We start from the raw sequence: 12220 nt of genomic DNA, 5'->3' as shown, positions 1-12220 counted from the left end.
CCCCAACCCTAACCCTAATCCTAACCCTAACCCTAACCCTAACCCTAATCCAAACCCTAACCCTAACCCTAACCCTAATCCTAATCATAACCCCAACCCTAACCCTAATCCTAACCCTAACCCTAACCCTAATCCAAACCCTAATCCTAACCCTAACCCTAACCCTAACCCTAACCCTAATCATAACCCTAACCCTAACCCTAATCCTAACCCTAACCCTAACCCTAACCCTAACCCTAACCCTAATCCTAACCCTAACCCTAACCCTAACCCTAACCCTAATCCTAACCCTAACCCTAACCCTAATCCAAACCCTAACCCTAACCCTAATCCTGACCCTAACCCTAATCCAAACCCTAACCCTAACCCTAATCCTAACCCTAACCCTAACCCTAATCAGAACCCTAACCCTAATCCAAACCCTAACCCTAATCCTGACCCTAACCCTAATCCTAACGCTAACCCTAACCCTAATCTTAACCCTAGCCCTAACCCTAATCCTAATCCTAACCCTAACCCTAACCCTAACCCTAATCAGAACCCTAACCCTAACCCTAATCCTAACCCCTTACCCTAATCATAACCCTGTAGATTCATATTAGCCATAAAAAAGAGATGCATTTTATAGAGGTTAGTGAATTCACCCTTTAAAAAATACTGTCATAAGTTGTATTATTTTGAAAAATGTTACTTAAGCTGTCTTATTGAACAAGTATTTCCACCATAATTTATTGTTTTTCTCTGTCATCTGATAAATTCATTTAATACAAAAGCACAGTCTTCTTTTGTTTGGTTGTTGTTGTTGAGACTCACAGAGATGAACTTTTAGTTCCTGAACACATTACATTACATTTAAAAGACACGATGACTGAAATGTAACACAGAAACCACATACACACCAATTTAAAAAAAAAAAATTACGTCCATATTTTATACAGTCTATGGTTGACATAAGCTAGCAAATCTACTCTATTTCTCTTTTATCCAAGTCTTGATGCTTAGTTAGGCTATAAGTGGCGGCTAGCTAGCCTAAAATTAAGTAAAAGACATGATATTGGAACTCCTGTCCTCATATAAAGGGAAATCAGCAAGGTATACTTTCCCAAACTATTCATTTTGTATAAATGTTGTATCATTGTTATCAATGTGTTTTAAGCTAACAGGTCAAATTTGACATCTTTATAGCCTTGTATCACGCATTTCAACTTTGTTTTTCAGTTAAGGCCTGTCTTTGTTCACTTGTGATTGTCCTGTTGGTTATGTATGCTACGTTAAATAATTTACTGTGTATTCTGCCTATCACCAACAGAGCAAACAAGCATGGATTAAACTGCAAGTTGAATATATATCCTTCTATAATAAACAGAAAATCTTTGCCTTATTACTGGATATGTTATTGATTAGACGCGGGGGTAAGGGAAAGTCAAGGTTGTTTGTCCTTGAATACATTAAATATATTAATAGCAGAAACTCATTATGTGATACATTGAAACCCTGGATTTGAGTTGAAGTGTGAGAGTTTCTTCTTTGAAGGAACAAAAAAAAGTGATGAACATAACCCCATACCTGACAGATGGCATTTTCAAACCAAGTGCTGCATGTTAAAGACTTATAGTAGCAGCTCTGGGTCTTGGTTTTATGATAAGAGCTGTGCTGGACGTCTACCAGGGTGGTAAATCTTTAGCACTGGGAGCGGCCGAGCCTCACTGGGACCTCTGGCCGAGCGATTCTGAGTTATAGCTACCTGAATGACATCTTATTTCCACCACCTGTGACAACGGTGATTAAATCTGCCCTTGAATGGACAGCAGACACAGATATCACTTAGCTCAGCTTGACAAAACACAGCAGCCTGACCTCATATTGATTAGTTTATGAAGCAGAAAATCATCCAAGGCTCATATTGAGTGATGGGAAATAAAACGTCATATTATTATTAGCCCTGCATGTGTCAGTATTATAGACAGATAGGCTTAGGCGCTCTGGCCTGTAAACAACAACTACTACTTTCATGACCTTATTATGGTATTGATTAGCCTACATTATGCTCCAGTGAGGCTTGCGGATGCTTTCTGTCTGATTGCACTGTCCCTGTTTAACCCATTTGGCCTGAGGTTGCTACATCCCCAAAAGCTGTTTCGTAACAGAAAACATGAGCTGTGTGAGAGAGATATTCAAGAAATACCTCAAGGCTGGGAAACCACCATGCAGGGACAATTTACTCAGAATACATGTGAAAATTATTTTTGGCTGGGTGCTTTATTGTGTACTATTTGTGACTTTAACCTACACAAATACTCATCAGAAGAGAGACAACATTGCTGGGGAGTGGTGCAAACAATTGAAAAAATATCAAATCTATATAAAACAACTTCCTAATAACACTTCCTAAATTCTAAGGGCAGAGAAGAGAGTGAAAAACTTAATTTGAGTTAAAACCTTGAAAAAAACAGAGTATTGGAATAAGCTCTAATATTGATGTATCTGAAATACCCATATATAGGCCATGATAAATCCTTCAAAATAAAATAAAACTTCTCTGGCCATGATATGACAAATCATTCAAAATAAAAGATACCTTTCCTAAGTTTGTAAAATAAATTCAGGAACATTTAAATGAGTGAAATGTATATATGCTGTGTCCCTTTAATTGATCAGATATCGGAGTTGCTAATATAAATATGGCTTTAGGGACTTTGAGCAGATGGGTGTGTCTTTATTAAAGCCTCGCTATGACTCTTGAATCTGATAACAGTCATCCCTCTTGTTTGGATTTTGCCTGACAACGTTTTGAAGAATTCAGACACCTAACTGGATAAATGTGACCTGCTTTGGGAAAGTTATCTGTGAAGCTCTGTCTAGAAAGTTTGTCCGTTTTTATCACGGCGAGGAATTTTCCAACGGATATGTGGAGAATGTAAACCAGACTTTTCGGATCGCTTTTGTTTAAGGAAACGTATCTTGGAGGAAAATATAGGCCCGTACCTCATCTCTCCGCCTCTTTAGGTCTGCCCTACATCTCTCTCCTCTTGGTCCCTTGTAGTTTTGCACTCTGTCCCACATTTATCTAGCGATCCTCGCCACTATCCGCTTGGTCGTTGCTGCGTAAAAGTCGACGCGCTGCGCTTGGAAATGTGGCTTTTTTACGCACGATAAGGTCTCCAAAATGGACTTACGATCCGAACTCCTCAAGTCCATCTGGTACGCTTTCACATCGCTGGACGTCGAGAAGTGTGGGAAAGTCTCCAAGTCGCAGTTAAAGGTAAGCAGTGGAAGTGGCCTTTATATTTAGGAGATCAGGAAACTGAGGGCAGAAACAGATCCTAACAGTGCACTTCTCCCTTTAAACTGCTTTTATTGGCTGTAAACAAACTCCTAAAGGGATATAGTGATTTCATATGCTGTGAAATACTAAGTCGTGCTTTGTGAATCAACGTTGTAATCAGAGGAACTGTTCAACCACAGTCGCCCTGCAATTTCATACAGTCCAATTATAACACTGCCTCTATCAGACACGTATCCAGCTCAGATTGGAGATGGGCAGTGATCCCAGTTTCAGGTTCAATCTCAAAGTCCAAAACTTTTGTCTGTGGCCTGGAAACACAAATTGTGACATAATATAACCACTGCTAGAGTTTAAAATAAATGGCAAGACAAGAAGCAACAAACATACATCTTGTACTGCTTTCCTCAGTGTGTGCTTCTTTTAAGACACGTTGCTTCACGTCTAGTTCCTACATGCCTGCCTGAGCTCCAACAGCAGAGAAGAATCCAGGGAAATAGCAGAAATCTGTCCTGACATGCTTAGTCACTGAGGGCCATCTGCCTGTGCTGGTGTTTGTGTGTGTGTTTATGGATTTATGGAAAAGCATGGAGTGCGAATTGAAGTCCTTGAAACTGTTGAATTATTTAAAGTGTATATACTCTGTGTCCTTTATTTTGTAGGTGCTTTCTCACAACCTGTACACAGTGCTGAACATCCCACACGACCCTGTTGCTCTGGAGCAGCACTTCCAGGATGACGATGATGGGCCGGTGTCTAATCATGGCTACATGCCCTACCTCAACAAATACATACTGGACAAGGTACTGTGACTGACTGTTATTTTGTAGGCCTATATTACAACTAATAAGGCTTTTCAAGGCTGAATATAAACATTTATTAAGTGGTATGAAACACTTTAACACAGTTATCAACATGTGACAGGACCTCAACGGGATTTTATTGATGTTTATTGTTGGTCTATAATAATGATTTCACATATAAAATATATATATGAAGTCCAATATTTATTGTATTGATATTTTTAATGTGTACACACTAACCTCCAATTATGGGTGACAAAAACAATTATGATCTTATACATTGGCTTACAGTCACACCAGAGTTCATTTTAAACTATTTGTTACATTTTAAAATGCAAATAAATGCTAAATATGGCTACTCAAGGTAAAATGTTAAATTATCATTAATGTTAAAAATAGATAACTCCTATAACAATGCAATTTTGGGGTGAGCAGAGCTGTCTCACTTAATTGCTAATGGAAGCTAATGTTTTTGCCACAGTGTCAACAGGCAGGGCTGAAAATGTGATAGACCCCTTCACATGGATTGATTTCATATGACATGTGCGATCGGGTTTTCCCAAATATTACTTTGACTATTGAGAATTAAATATTTTTATTTTGACATGTGCTGCTGACCTCTTGGCCAGGTCTTCTTTGTAAATGAGGTCTTGATCTCAATGGGTCTCATCTGGTTAAATAAAATAAAAATAAAAATGTATCAAGTATTTTTTAAGTAAGTAAGTATTAAGTAGAAGCCGTCAAAAAAACAAGTACTGTATAGTTTGTTTCGCGCTCTACTGTGCTGTTGCGCTGCATTGTTGTCCAAAAACCAACACAAGAATGTTAAAGAGCCAAAGAGTTACATGTTAGTCAATTATGAACTCAGTTTATTTTGGCTCTGTCACACATACATCCTCCTGCTGCTGTAAATAATCATTTACTAGACTTGTCTTCATCCGCTGCTAAAAATAGTCCCAAAAAATTACAGTGTATCTTCATTTTGAGGAACTTTTGATAACAACTGCAGTGCTCAGCTGTTTTAGGAGATTAATTTAGACTTCCTAAAAATGTTGACATATACTGGAAAGAAAAGACACTTAATAGACAGGATCCAGTTTCATAAAGGTTGCAGTTAACACCAGTGTTTTACTGTCACTCAGGTCAAAGAGGGGATGTTCGATAAGGAGAAGTTTGACGACCTGTGCTGGATGATGACCAGGAAGAAGAATTTCAAGGGCGTACCAGCGGGGGCGCCGCTTTCTGAAAGAGACTGTTTCAAGCTCTTCTGCTTATTCAACCTCCTGTCTGAGGACCGCTACCCGCTGGTGATGATACCAGAGGAGGTAAGAGAAGTGAAAGATAGAGGAAAGTTATTTTCTGGGGTTCGATTGAAAGATGATGAATTCTGGAAGTGTGTGTGCCTATATGGTTTAAAGGGACATTTACACATATGAATATAAAACATAAACATTTTGACTGAGAAAGACAAAAAAATTGTTACATTTTGGTGCAGAATTTAAAATAAGAGTGCAAATTTCCTCACTAACATTCTCAGACCAAATAAATATAAATATAGAGCCCAAGAAAACAGGCTTTCTGGGCAATAACATGAGACACTTTCAATCTGATTACCCGATAGTCAAAAAGAAATATATCACTCCATATAAGCCGAGCAAATGTCCCAACAAAAGCCACATTTTTAACATTTTTCACAGCAGAAAAAAGAGCAAGTGTAAGTAAGTGAGTTAATGAGTTCCTTCCTTCCTGGACTTCCCCCATAATTATTTTGGTTTCCTGTCCACAGAGACAAAAATAAACTCCTCTGTACTATCAGCAGAGTAGATTTCCTTGGTACATGTATATATATTCTGAACATATATACACTGATACCATGTGTCATCAAACACGGTATCAGCAACAACATATAGTGTTATTTTTATTTTTAGTCTTTCTTTGTGATCTTTACACAAACACTAACACTTTTCTGGTATTTGAATCCTTTCAGCTAGAGTACCTCCTCAAGAAAATCTTGACAGCGATGAGCCAGGAGTGGGATGAGAAGCCCTTGGAGGACTTAATATCCCAGGATGCCTCAGTGCGGGACGAGGGCATGTCTGTGTGGAGCTTCCTGGAGCACATGATCGCAGGCCGGCTGCTGAGAGTCACCAGTGCCGAGGCCTTCAGTCTGGCTCTGAATGAGGTTTTTCTGGAGATGTATCACAACGTCTTGAAGAGGGTGAGTTTCTATTCCGTCATACTTTTTCTTGTAATGTTTGTTTCCCTCTTTTCTTCAACTCCTGCCTTTGTTTCCAGGGTTATATGTGGAAAAAGGGGCATGTACGAAGGAACTGGACTGAACGCTGGTTTGTGCTGAAGCCTGCATCCATGGCTTACTATGTCAGTGAGGTCCTTAAAGACAAGAGAGGGGAGATCATGCTGGATAAGAACTGTGTGGTAGAGGTTGGTGAGCAAATGGAATGTAAACACTGCATGTGAAGTAAACAGTTTTGTATCATAAACCTTGTAACTACTACAACTGTATTTTGTAACAAAATCAAATACCATAGCTATGCAGATGACACACACATTTACATCACCACATCACCAGGGGATTATAGTCTCATACAAACGCTGAGTAAATGCATTGAACAAACCAATGACTGGACAAGCCACAATTGTCTTCAGTTAAACAAAGAATAAACTGAAATGATTGTTTTTGGAGGCCAAGGAAGAAAGGTTAAAGGTTACTGCTCAGCTCCAATCTGCACAGATAAAATGTTCAAACCAAGCCAGAAACCTTGGTGTAGTCACAGACTCAGACCTTAATTTCAGCAGCCACATTAAGACAATTACAAAGTCAGCCTACTATCACCTTAAGAATATATCAAGGATTAAAGGACTTGTCTCAGCAGGATGCAGAAAAACTCATCCATGCATTTATCTTTAGCAGACTAGACTACTGTAACGGGGTCTTTACAGGACTCCCTAAAAAGTCCATCAGACGGCTGCAGCTCATACAGAATGCTGCTGCTCGAGTCCTAACAAGGACCAAAAAAGTAGACCACATTACTCCAGTTCTTAGATCTCTACACTGGCTTCCTGTCTGTCAGAGAATATACTTTAAAATCCTGCTGATGGTTTATAAAGCCCTGAATGGTTTAGGCCCAAAATACATTGCTGATCTGCTACTACTGTATGAACCATCTGGACCTTTGAGGTCATCAGTTACTGGTCTACTTTCAGTCCCTAGAGTCAGAAGGAAACATGGTGTAGCAGCGTTTAGTCATTATGCACCACATATCTGGAACAAACTCCCTGAGAGCTGTAGGTCTGCTCCAACTCTCACCTCTTTTAAATCAAAGACTAAAACTTTTCTAATTGCCACTGCCTTCCTATCTTAGCTTATTTTAACTCACTTTAAATGCTAATTTTAATGTAAATTTTAATATATTTCTAATTTTCCTTTTCTTTTCTGTTGTATTACATTTGTCATTTTAATTGTGCTCTTTTATGCTTGTCTGAATGTTTCCAATGCTTTTGATTTAACTTAATTTTTGAACTTTTTTATTAGACTCAGCCAACATCACAAAACAACAATGCAGCCATCAGACTCAGAGACAAAAAAAAACAACAAGATTTTTGAAAACACCTAGTCTATAGGCCGAAAGTAAAGATATAAATAAATAGATAGTATACAATTAAAAATGTGAATACAAACATACAAAATAATAATAATATTAAGATTGTAATGATTAACACAAAAAATTGTAATAATAGTAATAATAACAACCATATGAATAATTGTATAATTAGTAATTACGATAATAATAATAATAATAATATTATTATTATTATTAATAATAATAATAGTAATAATAATAACAATAAAAATCCTCACAGTAAACTATACATAATAATAATTATGTATATCACAAATCAGCCCATCAAAGAAGCTTTTAATGTTTTCATGTAAAGCACATTGAGTTGCCCTCATGTATGAAATGTACTATACAAATAAAGTTGCCTTGCCTTGCCATACTCTATGACCAGGATTTTATCATGAATCTAAACTGTTGGCAATTTGTGATATTTTCTAAGTCTCTTTTTTGTTTCAGCCTATTCCTGACAGAGAGGGGAAACGCTGCATGTTCTGTGTGAAAACACACAATAAAACCTTTGAGATGAGCTCCTCAGACCAGAGACAGAAGGTGGAGTGGACTCAAGGTGTGTTGGTGTGTATAAATGTTAACACATAGAGCCATTTGAATTTTAACCGCAGCTATTTATCATGCAAGATTTTTAATGAAGCTGTAAAACATTTTGGGACTCATTCCTGTCGAATGTGTTTGTCAAAAGTTAGATTTAAGTAGTGCACTGCTGTACGAGCAGGGACGATAACTTCACACTGTTAAAGTCTCAAACAAGTGCAGAGAGGAAATATGAGGGTGTTTAATTCACTGAGACAGAGCAGAACACTTCAACCTACGAGGGCACACAGACGCGCACACAGAGGATGTGTAGAATCAAGTGTTTTACAAAGTAATGAAGTTAATTCATTTTATATGAAGTTTAATTAATGTGTGTGTTTGCCTTCCCAGCTATACAGACCGCACTCCGTCTCCTGAGCGAAGGTAAAACCTCCCTACACCAAGAACTCAAACTGAAGAGGCGGGTCCACAGGGAACACAGCCAACGAGAGCGCTCCAGGAGCTCCCGCAGCAGCTGCAGCAGCCGCAGCAGCCAATCAGACGACTCGAATTTCCAAGAGCTGGAGAAGATGGAGAAAGACAAAGACAGACAGGATCTGGAGATTGAAAGCATCATACAGGTAAGAGGAACTCAGTGACGGGATGATGAATCTGAACTGAAGTGAAGAGAAGTTTTATGTTGGTTTATTTGTGTCTTGTAGCATGCACGTGAACTTGAAACCAGAAGAAGAGAGGCAGAGGAGAAAGAGAGGAGGAAACAGAAGGAGGTGCAGATGGAGTTGGAGAGACAGCTGAAAGAGGCCGAGACGGTAAGAGGAAGTGGATTCTTGGAAGTGGATTTAGTGTCCATACCTTTGGAGTTAATCTCTGTAAACAGCACAAAACATTGGCCTTTTAAAACTCAGACTCAACCTTTAGAGAGTTTTTATGGAGGAGAAATGCTTCCCGACAAAGGTGATTCAGGAATAGGTCAGTTCTTTCCACTCCAATTATTGTGCGTGTGTGTGTTTGTGTGTGTGTGTGTCTCCAGTTGAGAGACAGCATGCAGGCCGAGATGCAGGAGAAGGACAGAGAGGCTGAGCAGCAGAAGAAGAGGATCCATGATTTGGAGCTGACGCAGCGGAAACTCGAAGCTGCTCTCCACATGGAGATCCAGGCTCGGCTGGAGGAGGAGAGAGCGAGACAGGAGCTGGAGAGGTAACACACACAGACGCACACACACACACACGCTCTATTTCACTGTTCTACAAACCACATGTTTACAAAGTCTAACACTGAGGTCGACCCTTTTTTAGAATGTGATTTGGAGTCACATAAACTTACAGTCCACTGTACAGTTTGTGAAATAACTTTCAGTGTGATCCATCTTTTCATTTCTCTACGATATGGTTATAAAACAACAGCATATTTAAACAAAAGAGGGGCATTATTGGAAATATATGATTTCCTCTTCACATAACTCTTCAAATTTGGTTTTCTGAAGCCTCAAGGAGAAGGTGATGCATTCGTTTAAAGCTATCATAAATAATAGTATACCAGTCATCTATAAATGGGGACACCAGGGTTAACCTTTTTGTTGTTGTTGTTGTCTTCCTGGAAGCTCAGTATTCTGGAAAAGTTGGATCCAATTAAAACCAAAATTTGTCTCACATATATTCCTTAATTCTTGGTTTATCTTACACAAAAATGTGTGTGCATAAGGAGAGGCTGATAACAAGTGGTAATGATTAGCTTAGGAGGAGCCACAGTTGCTCCAGCAGCTGGAATAACCTCTTTCCATGAGGGTTGAGCTTACTATCCTCCAAGGGTAACAAAATTACAACCCCAAATTTTAGTTTTTTGTGTTGTTTTGTTTTTACCAAGAGAAAAAAAGGTGAATAGCTATGTCAATGTTGTTTCATTAAAGCTCCTGTAAGGAACATTTGGTTTGTGATGGTTTTGGACTCCCCGGTGGACAAGGCCTTTCTTGTTGTTGCTGAACCAACTCTTAGAACTATTGCTAAGTATAAACAAGGTGACCATAAAAGTGCTTAAACTAAAATTACATGCTTCCAGGTTATTCATTCTGGATTCAAGGTTGCAGCTGTCTTTGAACAGTCCCTCTCAACCATCGACCACTCTACACCAAACTAAACTAAACTATTCTGTCCTTTGTAGTTACTGGTCATCGGCTCTTTCTTATCTCCTTTTTATTTCTTGCCAGGGTGTTGCTCGTGGAGGAGGAGAAGAAGAAGCAGTTCAAGCTCCTGCAGGAGCAGCAGAGATCCCTGAAGAGCCTCAGCACCATACAGGAGGCTCCGGACGGCATCACAGACAAGGTCACCCCCTCAGCACTTCACTCAGCCTCCATGGAACTTCAGGACCTGCGGGCATCACGCCAGAGGAGCCACCAGCGCCTGGAGGTAAGACAGAGACAGTGGGTTTGGGTTGGCTCAGTATGTAGCACCTTGAATGATTTTTCAAACCCCCTCAGGATAAACTTAGTGAGATTTTTTTTTTATCCTAGGAAGTACAAGAGAGGCTGAGGAATGCCAGTCAACATGTGCGGCACTGGAACGTCCAGCTGAACCGTCTGATGACACCCCTCTCTCCTGGAGGTGCCGTATGCTCTAAACCTGGTCTCTCTGTGTCCTCTTAAAGGGGCAGTACAACACATTATTCTTCCATTAAGAGGAAATATGCATCCTGAATATCAAAGCATAACAAACTCTAGTTTTTAAAGTTTTGGTTGAACGTATATGATAGTTAATTGTGACAAATTCAAAACCAGGTAGGGATTCTGATTTGCATAACCACCTTTTCACTTCAGTAATAAGATAGAAAAAAGTTCTGTTGTGAGGAAGCCATTGTTTTTTGGATCATGATGTAGCTTTATACTTTATTTTATTATAAATGTTAGCATGTTTTTGAATATACAACCAAAAGCAAATGCCCCCTAAAATTATACCCACTGCCCCCCACAGTCATCATCATAAAGACCTCATTTTATTGATACTGGTTTTCTTTTTTAGAACGTTTGGAACATCGCCTATCATCAAAATTCATGTGTCCCAAAAAGGAAGGAGCACTGGCGAGTAATGAGTTTATCTCTAAGTTCAAGATAAGACCCAATCAGAACATGCAGATATCTGAAGACGACGAGAGGCTGGGGGAGCAGCTGGAGGCCATCAACTTGTCCGATGGAACGGACGACACGCAGGGAAAAGCCAACGGACAAATGTGATCTCCAGGGAGACACCCGGGGGGGAATAATCTTTCTAATCTACAAGTCCAGACATGAAAAAAGAATATTTTTATTGGTTTAAGGTAGAGTGAAAGGTAGATGGAGAGAGAATGCAAACAGCATTTTTTTTGTATTTATATGTTGAAATACACACGAAGATGGAGAGTGAAGATGACATGATGAGATTGGTGAAAACACATCTGAGTAATTTCAACTGAGATTTACAATTTTGTACAATAAAAGTTTTATTGCTGAATTAATGATAACAGCTTTGTGTAATTGTCTGTTTTCCTTCTAACCATGGACATGCTGAATTATATTTCTACTCAACTACATTTTCAGAGGGAACGGTTTTACTGTACTTTATGGGGTTGCTTTACTATTAAGTGTTTTGATAACAGAGAAAAGGCTAAAAGTATGTTAATTATAGTCCAATTACTAAATAGTGTAAGTAAAGCTAAAAATAAATGCTATAACTAGGATCTATACCAGGGGTGTCAAACATGCGGCCCGCCAGAGGTTTCAATCCTGCCCACGGAACGACTTTGCAAAGTGAAAAAACTACAGAAAAGACATTAACTGCTAATTTTCAATAAAAGTAACTACTGTTTCAAATTGGTCCACTGGGGGTTACATAAAATCATAGTGCTGACAGGAAGGGACTTTTTTTCTCAAAGCACTATAAGATGATCCAATTAGCACTAAAGTTTACAAATATGTA

At 38.9% G+C, this 12220-nt stretch overlaps 1 protein-coding gene across 2 annotated transcripts; it reads left to right on the top strand.

Moving 5' to 3' along the window:
* Positions 1–2720: 2720 nt before the first annotated feature.
* Positions 2721–11765, top strand: def6c (DEF6 guanine nucleotide exchange factor c). 2 transcript variants are annotated; one of them, XM_034673069.1, is made up of 12 exons: positions 2721–3262; positions 3946–4086; positions 5229–5411; positions 6074–6304; positions 6382–6528; positions 8184–8292; positions 8667–8896; positions 8978–9085; positions 9307–9473; positions 10480–10678; positions 10783–10873; positions 11288–11765. In XM_034673069.1, exons 1-12 carry the CDS (start codon positions 3167–3169, stop codon positions 11497–11499), a joined length of 1914 nt encoding a protein of 637 aa, XP_034528960.1. In that variant the 5' UTR covers positions 2721–3166; the 3' UTR covers positions 11500–11765. The 2 variants fall into 2 exon arrangements, with proteins under 2 accessions (XP_034528960.1, XP_034528961.1); XM_034673070.1 differs by lacking the exon at positions 2721–3262 and adding an exon at positions 3693–3842.
* The last annotated feature ends 455 nt before the right edge of the window (positions 11766–12220 follow it).

This window comes from Notolabrus celidotus, chromosome 21 (assembly GCF_009762535.1).
Source record: "Notolabrus celidotus isolate fNotCel1 chromosome 21, fNotCel1.pri, whole genome shotgun sequence".
Taxonomy (NCBI): domain Eukaryota; kingdom Metazoa; phylum Chordata; class Actinopteri; order Labriformes; family Labridae; genus Notolabrus; species Notolabrus celidotus.
This window is presented reverse-complemented; position numbering and strand designations above follow the sequence as displayed.

Coding starts and splice junctions, on each gene's coding strand:
- def6c (XM_034673069.1), top strand. CDS start 3,167: ATGGACTTACGATCCGAACTCCTCAAGTCCATCTGGTACGCTTTCACA. Junction 8,293..8,666: donor GAAGGTGGAGTGGACTCAAG/GTGTGTTGGTGT, acceptor TTGCCTTCCCAG/CTATACAGACCGCACTCCGT. Junction 9,474..10,479: donor GCGAGACAGGAGCTGGAGAG/GTAACACACACA, acceptor ATTTCTTGCCAG/GGTGTTGCTCGTGGAGGAGG.